Source organism: Salminus brasiliensis, chromosome 1, assembly GCF_030463535.1.
Source record: "Salminus brasiliensis chromosome 1, fSalBra1.hap2, whole genome shotgun sequence".
Classification (NCBI taxonomy): Eukaryota; Metazoa; Chordata; class Actinopteri; order Characiformes; family Bryconidae; genus Salminus; species Salminus brasiliensis.
The window spans coordinates 7,185,535-7,199,892 of NC_132878.1; the positions used below are offsets into that span (position 1 = coordinate 7,185,535).

The 14,358-nt window shown below is 42.5% G+C and overlaps 1 protein-coding gene across 1 annotated transcript in view; it reads left to right on the forward strand.

Annotated features, from left to right (window-relative positions):
* The window catches only part of mbd2 (methyl-CpG binding domain protein 2), a 74,903-nt gene that overhangs the window by 29,324 nt on the left and 31,221 nt on the right, over positions 1–14,358 (forward strand). Inside the window, exons 3-4 of the mRNA XM_072692750.1 lie at positions 3,428–3,565; positions 13,785–13,875. Coding sequence (XP_072548851.1) covers positions 3,428–3,565; positions 13,785–13,875 — 229 coding nt within the window. The remainder of the gene's footprint in view (positions 1–3,427; positions 3,566–13,784; positions 13,876–14,358) is intronic.

Genomic DNA, 14,358 nt, shown 5'->3' on the forward strand with positions numbered 1-14,358 from the left:
ATTAAGGAAAGTCTTGAACTATATTAAGAAGGATTTGCAAAATAGTAATTCAACACCAATCACTGCCACACATGCCATCAATAACTGAGCTAATGAAACTCAATTTCCAGCAGAAATGAGTTTCAGTCTGGTAATATATTGCATTTGGAATCTGTATTCGGAGAGACGTTTTCCGTCCAGATCAATCTCAGACTTTTTATTAACCATCGTCGTCTCCTTCCCACACTCGTCTCTATTAAGGAGTGGCTGCTTCTCCTGGGCTGACCTGCTTTCACCTTTGTTGGCTTTGGTAGATAAACACCTCTATTTCTCTCGCTGCTGAACCGGCCTGCTGTCAGATCGTGCCAGGGACCGAATGCGTCACAGTCGGAATTGATTTAAGCAGCAGCCTAGTCTCTCCAGAACCTCCCGAAGGCTGCGTCACCAGGCCGGACTTTGGACTGGACGTTCTGAATCTTTTCCTGGGAACTGGTTACGTGAGGGGTGCTCCTAAAATAGCTGTGCAATAAATAAGCTAGGTCTCAAGAGCGTTCTGGACCACGGTGTCCAAAACAACAGCACTTTTTTTTATCCCCTCACACCTCACACACTCCCACTTAGGGGTGCAAACCAGCTGAGAAGAGCCAGCCACAGCCAGTACTAGGAGTGCAATGATGGGACACAGGTTTAATACAACATGTAGGCCTATTGGGCCTAAATAATGGCGCTGGGGCACTTACCCTTAAAAAAAAAAGAGGCTTTGAATATTAGGACAAGTGTGTGGTCCTCCCTCCCTCCTTCCCCCTCTCCTCCCCCCTCTTTTTCTCTGTTTTTGGTTTTGGAATATGGTGGTTATCTGATTAAGGACGAGTGCTTGTGTGAGTGTGCGCTGCGCTGTAGTAGCTTTACGAGCCGCACCGCGGGATGTCTGCTTAAGTGTGGAATGCCTGCACTCCAACATGAGCAGCCGTGCTCACAGCAACTGTAAAACTGTGTGTGTGTGTGTGTGTGTGTGTGTGTGTGTGTGTGGCGTGACCACAATCAGTCAGAAGAGCTGCACAGGCTCATAGTTTTAAGGCCTTTCATTCAGTGAGTGAGGTGCAATGGAGTACGTGGGTTTGTACAGCAAATTGTTTCATTTATTGTAGTCTTGCGTAGGTACCGTATAAAAGTTGGTCTTAGGCATGTCCCGGTCCGATCCAGTAGACAGGGGTCAGGGCCAATCAAGGCCTATTTTAATGGATCGGGTATCGGCTATTTTAATCCCAATCGAGTTCTGAGTCTTTGTTTTAACCAGGGTGTTCAGAACGCCGTCTGGTGTCCTCAAGAAGCCGTTAGTGAACATTATTGTAGCCCAGTCGGCTGCAGCAGCGGTGCGGACGTTCTCAGAAGGTAAATAAAGGAGTTGAGAGTTTGCAGTGTGGAGCTACAACTTAAACGCCCTGTTTTACCAGCGGGAGAACCGCTCATGTTGATGTGCCAGATGGTGCAGATGGGCTCAATCACAGGATTTTGCTGTTAACTGTGAGCTTGCTGAGCAGTCACAGTTCCAGAGAGTGTTTGGACGAATCAAGGTTTTTATGTACTGCAGCAAAAGTAAGTGATTTCGGCTAAATGAAGCATTGAAGACAATCCAGTGGTGATATAATCGCAGTACTAGCAGTTATTAGCGCAGTTACTAGCAACCGGGTTGAACTGAGGAGTTTCGACCTTTAGGGTGTTTGATGTCTGCCACATTCCTACTCCCTGAGCGACAGGTTTGTCTGATTAAACAAGATTGTGCACAGTGGCTCCCGTTCTAGTCTTCCATAGTAAAATATGACACTAACCACCTTCATATTATCAGCATTAGGCCTATTGCTCAGATTGGATCTTTCTGCCTTCACTAGTGTCACTAGTTAGAGGCACCTCTTCTCTGGAAGGACCAGCATGTTCTCCACTGTCTGATGAGCATAGTAATTGTGATATATATAAAAGTTGATCTGACATTCAGTATGTCTTTTATTAAGGTGCTCAATTCACACATGCAAATGGTACTGCACTCCAGACGTTCCTAATCTAAGAAAACAACAAAACTGACAGGAATTAGGCGTCTCCAAATAACCCAAATAAATATGCTCTTCCTTCAAGTCATTAAGTGAAGATATTGAGTAAAACATGGCATTCGAAGTGGCTCAAATTCCTGTGCCACATTTGACTGGACCTGTGCTATTTAACTCATTAACAACCCCAGGAGCCACCAGCGGGTCCAAATGTTTATTACATACTTCACTACCTTTCTAAATCAGGAGCTTGTTTACATCGTAGTCAGTGTAGCTACAGACTAATGAGATCTAAGGTGTAATATAGCTGGGATTTTCAGAATTTGTGCATAATTAAACAGTGAATATGTAAACACAGTCATGCAGTCTGGTTCTCTGTCCTATATACATCACAGTTAAACATCTAAAGGGTTTTAATTTCTCTAAAAGCTTCCTTACAGAAAGCTGATACATGAAGTTGTTATGAATAACCGATACACAGTGAGTCACTGTTTAGTAAAGTGGTAGAGTGGTACATGCAGGGTGTTTAAAGAAAATAGTAGTAGTAGGTAGGTAAGTAGGTAGGTAGATGGTTAGATAGATAGATATAAATGGTAAAAGATAAAGATATATAGTAATGGATAGGTAGTAATAGATGGTAATAGATGGATAGTAACAGATAATGGTGAGATGGTAATAGATTGTGATAGTAATAGGTGGTAACGGGTAGTAATTAGGTAATGATAGATAGTAATAGATAATGATGGATAGTAATACATGGTATGTGATGGTGATAGTGATGCATGGTAATAGATGGTAATGGATAATAGATAGTAATGGATAAATAGGAATAGATAGATGGTGATAGGTAATGATAGATGGTAATAGGTAGTATGTGACAGTGATAGGGGGTAATTTACATTTACATTTAAGGCATTTAGCAGATGCTCTTATCCAGAGCGACTTACCAAAGTGCTTTGCTATTTACCCAAGAATAACCTCAGCTAGTTGGAATAGACTAGTAATTCAAAGATACCTCTAATCTTAGACTCTACTAAACACAAGTCAATAAGGAGACCACTCTACTATTCCCCCAAGTATTCTCGGTATTCTCTTCAGTAATGTAGACCCACCATCTGGTACCATCTGGTAATAGATGCTAATGTATAATAATAGAAAACTAATAGTAGATAGATAATAAACAGTAAAGGATAGTCATAGGTAATGATGGATGGTAATAGACAGTAATAGATAGTATGTGACAGTGATAGGTGGTAATAGATGGTAATGAATAATAATAGATAACTAGTAGTAGATAGATAATGAACAGTAATGGATAGGAAAATGCATGTATTATTGCATGTATTATTATTATTATGTAATGTGATACTCATTTTTGTCTAAACTGTCTGTCTCTCTCTCTGCAGGGCAAGCCCGACCTCAACACGGCACTGCCCATCCGACAGACAGCGTCCATTTTCAAGCAGCCCGTCACCAAAGTGGTCAACCATCCCAGCAACAAGGTCAAAACGGACTTACAAAGAGCCACGGAGCAACCTCGGCAGGTTAGTCCGTCACGTCTCACGTCACCGGTCTAATCCGGTTCAGTCCGGTTCAGTGCTGTAAGGTCCTCTTTTTGAGGCCATGAGCTGCTCGTTAATTTAGGAGCCTTCGAGATTACTTAACATAAGCTGTGAAGAGGCTCAAGGCTGCCGGATCTTACTTTGGCCACATGGAGGTGCTAAATACACACATTTCCACCGGCTGAACGGGGGTGAACGTGAGCGTGAGCTTTGGGAGCATGCCCGGGAAAACTGCTCGTGTGTGATTTTCATAAAGAGGAAGATGGTGGGTTTAGTGTGTTGGGAAACTTCCGGAAGAGTCTACCCGTTCCCTTTTCATTTCATCCTTCGCTCTTTGTTACATGGTAATGGACTGGAACATTGCCTATTACAGGGCTGGGCTCTCGCTGTAAACACAAATGAAAGACACGTCTGCTTTGAACTATCGGCCTGATATAGGATCACCAAACAGTTTAGTCTCGCTAAAGCAGGAACCAGTATGATTACACAACAAATCAAGGCCTCTCTCTCTCTTTTATTATATGTGTGAGGACAGTATAATGACAGTATTCACAGAGCCGGAGAGAGAGGGAGGATAATGTGTTGTAGGAACAGTTAAGCAGGGAGGGAGTGGAGTTGCAGTGGGAGTTGAGGTGAGAGAGCTCTGTGTGTGTGTGTGTGTGTGTGTGTGTGTGTGTGCACGTATGTGTGTGTGTAGGGGAGGCTCCAGCAGTCATTAGCGTTTGGGAATAAGCTTGCTGCCTGACTGCCCTGTGCTCCGTGAGCTGGGCAGTAATGACCAAACCCTCCCCCCTGTTCCCCTTTTTCCCTCTCTTCACCCCCTCACTGCTGCACCTTATTACTACAGAGAAGACCACCGCTTACTCAGGTCAGTGTGTGCCACCCTCCTGGGTGGGGAACCGGCCTTAACCAGTTCATCTGATATTAGGAATCTACTCGAGGACTAAAGGGGTGTAAAATGCAATGGGTTATTATCCTATATTTATAGGATATATATCCTATATATCCTATAAAGTCAGATTTAGAAAGCTTGAGTCGGTTATAATTGACCAACCTTTATTTTCACTCTGAAATACATTAAGAGTGGAATAATTTTCAGTAAATATTTACAATAAACTGCAGCAGAAAGATAAGAATTATTTAATCATCTTAAACTAAACTCAAAAAAGGAAGAAAAAACTGTAGGATTTAATTAGGAAGAGAAACAGCATATAGACACAGATAGAAATACATAAAATGTTAGAGTTAGAAGATTTAAAGGTAAAAATATTAAAGCTAATTTCAATAAGCAGAGATCATTTTTGGGATAGATGGTAGATGGTAATTGGACAGTTGGTTCTAATTGTCAAGGTGTTGGGTGCTGGAGAAATGGTCAGGCCTGATCCTTTGGGTCAATCCAGGCACACTGGAATTGACTGAGTATTAGTAGTGCAGATATAAAGAATAATGGTGATTATCTTGTAGCAGTGCTGTATGTGAATGTTTGGGACAGGTGTTCAATGGTAATTGGACAGTTGGTTCAAGGTGTTGGATGCTGGTGAAATGGTCAGGCCTGATCCTTAGGGTGAATCTAGGAATACAATCACTAGACTGATAACCGATAAACTGAAAACACCACTGAGAGCTTGAGAGATTGTGTCGGCAAATGTGAGGGAAAGAAAAAAGCCAACATGTCTGGAAACAGCCGGGAAGAACATTTGGAGAACATTACTAAAGTACAAATGTGGACAAAAGTATTGGGACATCTGCTTATTCTTAGTTTCTTCTGAAAGAAAACTTATTTAAAAAGAGTTTATCCAGCATTTGTTGGAGTAACTATCTCTACTGTCCAGGGAAGATGGCATTATACTAGGATTTTCTAGAGCACCGCTGTGAGTGTTTGATTGTATTCAGCAACAAGAGGGTTAGTATGGTCAGGAAGTTGAATGATCACCAGTACCCCCCAGTACTACCCCAACGCGGAGCACAGTTCGACTGCTCCACAGCTGAATGCTGGGGGGGGGCTTTATACCCCTCTAGCCCACACCTGGCATTAGGCAGCATGGTGCCAATAATTTCATGTTCACCTGCTCTAGAGACTCCTATTTAATTTACAGCACTAGACATGTTGTGTAGTAGTAGCTGAGTGCATTCATTAGAAGGGGCGTCCACAAACAATAATGCAAAAGAGTGTGTGTATAGTGTACATTAATGTGTATATTCAGTATTTCTACTCACCTTTACACCTGTGCAATGTGATGCAACAATAAACGTGATTTGGGGATAAGGTATGGTGCTAATCATCTAACAGCCTGACCTCACTGAATGCAATCAAATCCTTAGAGCAATGTTCCTCCTAGTAGAGTCTAGTAGAAAGCCTTCTTCCCTGGACATCAGAGACATTTACTCCAACAAAAGCAGGAGCATTTTTTATATACCCCTAATTTCAGAAGAACCAAAGAATGGTGCATGTGTCCAAATACTTTTGTCCAAAAAGTTTGTTGAACAAGAAATTACCTCTCTAAAGTTTAAAAAGCTCTTGCATAATTTGCATACCCAGGATGTGTCTGGGGAGAAGTGGGCTTCCTGTTGTGAGATGTTGTTTTTCCTTTTTTGAGTCATGGTGAAGTCAGGAATAGATGGGAAATGAAGGGACATTAGCTGCTGTGTTAGTGTGGAGGTGGGGAAATTGAAGTGATAGAGAGTGAGAGAGTTCACTCTAAAGGGCCTTTCCCACATCAGCAGTGGAGGAATGCACATCTGGGCTTTCTGCAGAATCACATCGTGTATCTTAAGTGGACTACCTCTTTGACAAAGACCACAGGATATGTATCTGCATCTGAATATGTATCATAATGCTTGAGGGCCCAACAGTGGCAGGTCAGCAGGTCCAGCTATTGAACCCACAACCCTGTGATCAATAACACGATGCTCTAACCGTTGAGGCAAAACATTATAACCACCTGCCTAATATATGTTGGTCGTCAACTATGCTCCCTCTAAATACATATGCACTGGTCCTGATGTAGCAGTGCCTCGTCATATGATGGGGCTGATTTAGCATTACTGTTGTTATTGTTAAAGCATATACACTATACACTATATGGACAAAAGTATTGGGACACACTCTTTGATTGTGTGAAGGGTAGTAAAAAGAGTTGATCTTGCTTTTGTTGTAGTAACTGTCTCTAATGTCCAGGGAAGAAGGCTTTCTACTACATTCCTTCTACTAGATTCACAGCATTGCTGTGAGGTTTTGATTGCATTCAGCAGCAACAGGGTGTTTAGTGAGATCAGAATGTTGGACAATCTTAGAAAAGGGCCTTTAGAGTAAACTCTCTCACTTGTGCCAATTCAATTCCCCCATCTCCACACTGTCACAGTAGCTAATGTCCCGTAATTTCCCATCTAATCCTGACCTCACTGTGACCCAAGAATGGAAAAAAACATCTCAACAGGAAGCCCGCTTTTCCCCCAGACACATCCTGGGTATGCAAATTATCCAAGTGCTTTTGAGCTCCACATAGGTAATTTCCGTAAACCTTCTTGTAACATTCAATAGACTTTATCTTTATTGATCTTCTTATATACTATGTGGACAAAAGTAATAGGACACCTGCTCATTTATTGGTTCTTTTGAAATTAAGGGTATTAAAAAAGAATTTATCCTGTTTTTGTTGAAGTAACTGTCTCTGCTGTCCAGGGAAGAAGGTTTTCTGCTAGATTTTGGAGACTCGTTGTGAGGATTTGCTTGCATTCAGCAACAAGAGTGTTAAAGAGGTCAGGATGTTGGATGATCACCACTCCACATCATCATCAACTCAGGATTCATCAGATCAGACCACCTTCTTCTGTTGTTCTAAGGTCCAGTTCTGATGCTCACAAGCTTTTTTGAGCACTTCGTTGAGCCTCACACGTCGATTAGCCTTGGGTGACCAGCTTGTCTAGCCTCTGTAGAGAAGTACTGCCAATAGAATTTAACAACATGAACCTATTGTGAACCTATTGGTACCATAACCAGAGTTGGAGATGATGAGGTGGGCTGATGATCGTCATCCAACATCCTGACCTAACTAACGCTCTTTGAAAGCGATCAATTCCTCACAGCAATGCTCCGAAACCTAGTAGAAAGTCTTCTTCCCTGGACAGTTGGAACAGTAACTCCAACAAAAGTAGGATCAACTCTTTTTAAATACCCTTGGTTTCAAAAGAAACAGTGAGCAGGTGTCCCAATACTTTTGTTCATTTAGCGTACATTATCGACCTTCACATGCAGCATTGCTGTGAGAGGGTCTGCGTTTTCTAACTTTGTCGACCAGAAGCACTGAGCACTGTCTTATGGTGCTTGTAAACATATCTACGCAGATGGGAGTGGTGGTGGTGGTCTCGAAATGAGGTGTGTTCAGGTCAATTTTGGCATATTGTTGTCTTGGCAACGGAAAACACAGGTGCGCCACTGACCAAAAACAACCTAAGCAGCCGCCAACAGTCAGATGTTTGCTGCGATCTTGGCAGTGAATTGTCAACACAGGCGCATGCAGCCCGACGCTCGTACACCCCCGCTTTGCACCACTGAAATAGCAATCCGCCAAAGTCAGACCACACCTGGCTCTTAAAGGGAATGGCGAGTGACACGCTGATTGGTTTAGTGCACGTTACGCCCAAAAAACACCCATGATTAATTAAGCAACATGTCTTTTGTGCATTTTGAGCCGCGCAATTCGTACTTTCTCTCTTTACCATCTCTGAGTAAATGGCCATCCACCCTGACCTGCTGGAAGACTGCCCACTGAGGTCCCCTCTACCTGCGTCAAACCAGCCCTGACCATCAGGCCCCCCACCCACCACCACCCATACCAGACCATCGGCACATCCTCCGACCACTGCTACCTGTTTTATGACCATGTTAAAACCTAAATGGACTCTTAACTACCTGCCACTATTAATATCACCACTATTAACTATCTGTTGTATCTGGTTTGGTCATTTTTATCGATAATGAATAAATCAGAGATCAGAGGAGGATGGGTCAGGTTCCCCTTGTGAGTCTTGGTTCCTCCCAAGGTTTCTTCCTCCAGCTCTGAGGGAGTTTTTCCTTGCCACTGTCGTCGTTGGGGCTCATTGGGGGTCTTTGATCCTTCATGTCTTACGATATTTCTTTTTTTCAGTCTTTTACTAATTACTAATTATGTAAAGCTGCTTTGTGACGACAACAGTTGTAAAAAGCTATACAAATAAATTTGACTTGACTTGACTTTTCCCGTCGCTGCGATAGCAAAGACACACCGACAAGCCCTAAACCAAGCTGCGCAGTGCTCGGTTGGTGCCTCGCCAAAAGATCGCTAAAATAGGGCCCTTATATGATATGTATATATGAATGTATTTTTACACCAACATTGTATTTGTATCAACCAGTCAAGGTTTATGAGCTTTTCTGCTGTAATCTTGTAATATTTTATCTCTCAGGAGAGCAGCTTTCTGTCTTGGTGGGAGATTAATTGTTCTGAAGGAATCTCGTCAAAAACAGAACAGCACAGATTCGAAGAGAGAGGCAAGCACTGACAGCTGATGAGCGCTATTGACATCAGAAGCATAACATCCCGGCATCAAAGCCTTTGTTCTTCAAGTTGATGGATCCTGCCGTATTTAACCTGACATCTCTACACACAACTCTGAGCTTCAGCTTGCCTTCAGGCAGAACAACTTTTGGAGGGAAACAAAAATTTTTTTTAATGGAAGTTTTTGCTGCTGCTGTTTTTTTTAAGTATGACGTTTAGATGCCCAAATGACACCCATCAAAATCAGAGCCTGGGAGCATTGCTATGAATAAACGTCTCCATTTTCAAAGTAGGAAGTGTCTGCCCTGTTTGGAGTGAAGCTCGTTTACCGTTGTAGCACTGAATGTAGCCTGTCTTTTTTCCCCTTCAGTCATTCTTCGCTTCTGCCAGTCTGTCATCTCAAATAAACCTTCCATCATTGAGGTTGATCTGATGGAAAACGCTGTGATTATACTGGCACTGAAAAAGAATGGCTCAGATGTTGCTGTTGGTCGCAATCGCTGGAACATACTACAAAAATCAAATGAAGAAAACTGAAAACAGACAGCACAGAGTGTCGGTCAGTTTTTTTTTTTGTTTGTTTTTTTTAGGTCCTCCTCTGGCCTTGATGAACATCTCACAGTGCTTTGGCATATGCTGTATGTGTAATATTTGTGGACACTTCAAATGAATGCATTCAGCTATTGCACTTATTGCTGACACAGATGTGCCAGTACACACAGACACAGCTTGTTTAGTCCCTGTAGAGAAGTACTGCCAATAGAATCGAATCATCTAGAGCAGGTGAACGTGAGCCTATTGACAACATACCTAATGCCAGGTGGACTAGAGGGGTATAGAGCCTGTGGAATGATGAAAGGTGCTCCATTCGATACTTTTAGTTGGGGTAGTACTGGGGGGGTACTGGTAATCAATCAACATCCTGACCATGCTTACATTCGTTGCTGAGTACAATCAAATCCTCACAGCAGTGCTGTAGAAAATCTAGTAGAAAGCCTTCTTCCCTGGACAGTAGAGATAGTTACTCCAACAAATGGAGTTTCTTTCAGAAGAAACTAAGAATAAGCAGATGTCCCAATACTTTTGTCGACATTTGTACTTTAGTAATGTTCTCCAGATGTTCTTCCCGGCTGTTTCCAGACATGTTGGCTTTTTTCTTTCCCTCACATTTGCCGACATGATCCCTCAAGCTCTCAGTGGTGTTTTCAGTTTATCAGTTATCAGTCTAGTGATTGTATTCCTAGATTCACTCTAAGGATCAGGCCTGACCATTTCACCAGCATCCAACACCTTGAACTGTCCAATTACCATTGAACACCTGTCCCAAACATTCACATACAGCACTGCTACAAGATAATCACCATTATTCTTTATATCTGCACTACTAATACTCAGTCAATTCCAGTGTGCCTGGATTGACCCCAAGGATCAGGCCTGACCATTTCTTTAGCATCCAGCGGGAGACTGCAAGATCCTACTGTAGAGTTATCTTCTATCTTCTGTCCCATTTAAACATAACGTGGGTCCTATTGAGTCCCTAAAAGTTGTGCATCCCCAGGATCAGGTCACCTTCTGTGGTTCTCCCTCGAAAAGGCCTCAAAAAAGCATTGTATGACACCTGTGCCTTGAAGCTATTCTTCTTCACTCCCGCTGCACTTCGGTGCCGAAAAGTGCACCTGTCCCCATTAAACAAGCCAGTTGTCCTTTAAACTAAGGACAGTTGAGTCTGGCTGGGTCATCAACTGACGCTTCTTCCAATGAGAGGGGAACGGGTGTTTTTGGGTGGCTGCCATGGTCAGATGCCTAGAGCCAAGGCCGCCGTCTCTGTTTTACAGTTATAGGAGGAGAAAGGCTGCTGTTTAGGCCTCTAATGCCCAAAGGCGCTGGCGCAACTCCCCAGCACTTCATTCCCTCTTAAACACGCAGCCATTGTTGTAAAGGGCAGATTTATTCGTAAAGGCCCCGTGGCGGTCATGGAGGAGCTTTTATTTAAGTATACACTTAAATAAATCCCAGGCCTGTTTATGAGCTGTTGTTGGCTAGCTGTTTAGAGCTCCGAGCAAAAACGCCAGGTTGGCTATAGCTGAAGATGGCTCCCTTGGGCTGATGATGCCTGACTTTATCGGCTCGCGGCTACGCCCCGTGATAGGCAGAGCAGGGACACTGGGAGCTCAGACTGGTACAAATGAACAGCATCTATCTGGCAGGAATACTGCAGATCATCTGTATTAGCATTAGCATGAAGTGCACTGTGCTAAAGAAGAGCGTGAGCCTTTTGAATCATCAGTATGCTAAAGATACAGCAGATAGGGCAGTGGTTCTTAAACTGGTCCTTTGGGATTTCCAGACAGTCCAAATCATTTTCACTCAATCTGAGTGTTGTGAGTTGGGTTGGGGCAAAGATCTGGACCGTTTGTGAAGTTCCTGAGGACTGGAGTAAGAATGGCTGGTGTAATTGGCCTCTTACCATGGAAAAGCTAAGTGTGTTAGCATTGTCAGTGCTTCAATATATGACATTCATTCTCCAGACCACACAGTCCATGTATTGAAATTAGATGAGTTTTGGACTCTGCACCTTTTTTGTCATGAAAATAAACACATCTATGTAAAATACCACCTATTCAACCATTCTACTTCATAAACGGTGCAGTAGACTAGATGGCCTTTTGAATGAGGCACAGCACAGCCAGTCAGAACAGTCAATTTACATATATCAGTGCTTGAAGGCATTGTATCAGAAACAGCCTGATCATGTAAAATGAATAAACATTAATAAATATTTTGGGTACATAAAACGTTAGGTGGATATCTGGGAAGACCATGAAATGCAAGACAAATGTAGAATATGGGCAAAGTCGAGGTTTCGAGCATGACTGGTGTATGTAAATGAGCACTTTTCTGGTCGGCTGCTGTCTACTGTACCTTATTCTGAAAGCAGTCCAGGCTCACATACTTCTCAAAACTGCAGTATGAAGGGTAAACAGCCCTGTTCTGAACAGGTGGGGAAATGTAAATGTGTTGTAGTGGCATCATAGAAACTCATTTAAAATGGGCTGTTTTTGAAGCTTAGATTTAATTTTTAATTTTTTTATGGACTGTTTGGATGCTTTGAAAGAACAGTGTGCTACAGAAAGAGCATATGGAGGTTAAATAAAGCTAGCATGGTCATAATTCATTTTTACTTTACCCCCCATCTCTTTATTCCTTACAGTTAACCTGGTTGATTTTGGGGGTGGGACCATGTTTAAGACGCTACATTGGTAAACCTTAACATCAAGTAAAGGTTCTTTAGACCTCTTTAGAACAGGTCCTTATAAAAACCAAAATTGTTCTTCTGTTGCATTGCTCTAAGAGTGTAGCGTGTAGACCCTGGCACACCAATCCAGCTGCTGGCTGTCTGTCACCTACTTGACCATCGGTGTCTTCACTTGGTTCTTGCTGGGTGATACCATAGAAAATAACTATTTTAGGTTCCATAAAGAACCATGTTTGAGATGTGGGAGTGTGAAGAACCTTTAAATTGAGCCGTCACATCAAATGATGGCTCTGTAGACCTCTAAAAGGTCTTCCTGAAAACCAGAAGTGGTTCTTCGGTGGTAGCACTGAAAGGGCAGATTAAAGCACCTATATTTTTAGTTGTGTAGCACCAACACCAAGCCCAACACCAAGCCCAACACCAAGCCCAACACCAAGCCCAACACCAAGCCCAACACCAAGCCCAACACCAAGCCCAACACCAAGCCCAACTGACAGCTACACCTACTTGACCATCAGTGACTTACTCCTGCCCATAGTTTGTACCACGTGTCCCACACCGTTGGCTCTTGTCAGAGCTGTTTTGAGCGAATTGAACCAGTTGGTTAAATAAAATACCAAGAAATGCAAGACATGTGCCCTTTAATGTCAAATGTGGTGACAGGTAGAGGCTTAGTTTGTAGGCAGATAGCACTGGAGGTTTTGAGCATCACTCGGGAACCCCCTACTGGCAATAGCCGCACATGAATTGTATATTCTAAGAAAAATATGATCTAAAAATATGATCAGAAAATCGGAAATATGGGAAAGATGATCTTAAGCGGTCATATTTTACTATTATTATGATCTTGCTAGCAAGGTCATAATTCATCTTTACTTTACCCTCCATCTCTTTATTCCTTACAGTTAACCTGGTTGATTTTGGGGCTGGTTTGCCTAAATAAGCTCCATTACTATCAGCTGCCCTCTACTGTAGCTTATTCAGAAAGCCATCCAAGCTGAAACACTACTTATAATTTCAGTATAATGGGGTAAACTGCTACATTCTAAGCTGATGGGTAAATGTAAATATGTGATTATTGACTGAAGAGGCCCTTCAGCACATGTTCTAATGGGAAGGTATTGTTATTTGAAAGGTCTTGTTGTTGCAGAACCCAAATCTGAGCTGCCAGCTGCAGATTTAGGACTTTAAAAATGAACAAATGGACCCAATACCAAAATCCCCCGCAGGCTGCTTACCTGAAGCATGGCTAGTAGGGCCAATAAACACTGTTTCTAGGTCACTGGACTGGCTGTTATTTAAAGGTTGCTAGAAGAGGATTTGAGAAATTGAGATTAATGCAAGGTCATATGCCTTTCATATTGCTGTAATTAAGCTTGAATTTCCCCTGTGCTTTTCATGTCTGCAGCTGTTCTGGGAGAAGAGGTTGAAAGGCTTGAGGTCGTCGGATGTCACAGAAGAGGTTCTCAGGACGATGGAGCTTCCTAAAGGTTTACAAAGTAAGCGTGATGCTCTACGATTCCTGTCTATGGGTTTTACCTACTGTACCTTGTGTCTACAGTGATGTTCCAGACAGGATCTGGTCAGTGGTGGTCCTGTGGTGGTCATCTCTCTTTAATAAATGGGATTTATTGTCTAGCAGGTTGTGTAGAACAGAGTGTACCCACATGGTATGTTTTTCCAATAAAGTGGCCAATAAGCATAGCCACAAGTTGGGTGTTTATAATAGCAGTTTGGTTGCTTTAAATGGTTGTATGATTGATGCCATAGAACAACCACTTTTTGGTTTCATGAAGGACCATGTTTAAGACGCTACATTGGTAAACCTTAACATCAAGTAAAGGTTCTTTAGACCTCTTTAGAACAGGTCCTTATAAAAAACAAAATTGTTCTTCTGTTGCATTGCTCTAAGAGTGTAGCGTGTAGACCCTGGCACACCAATCCAGCTGCTGGCTGTCTGTCACCTACTTGACCATCGGTGT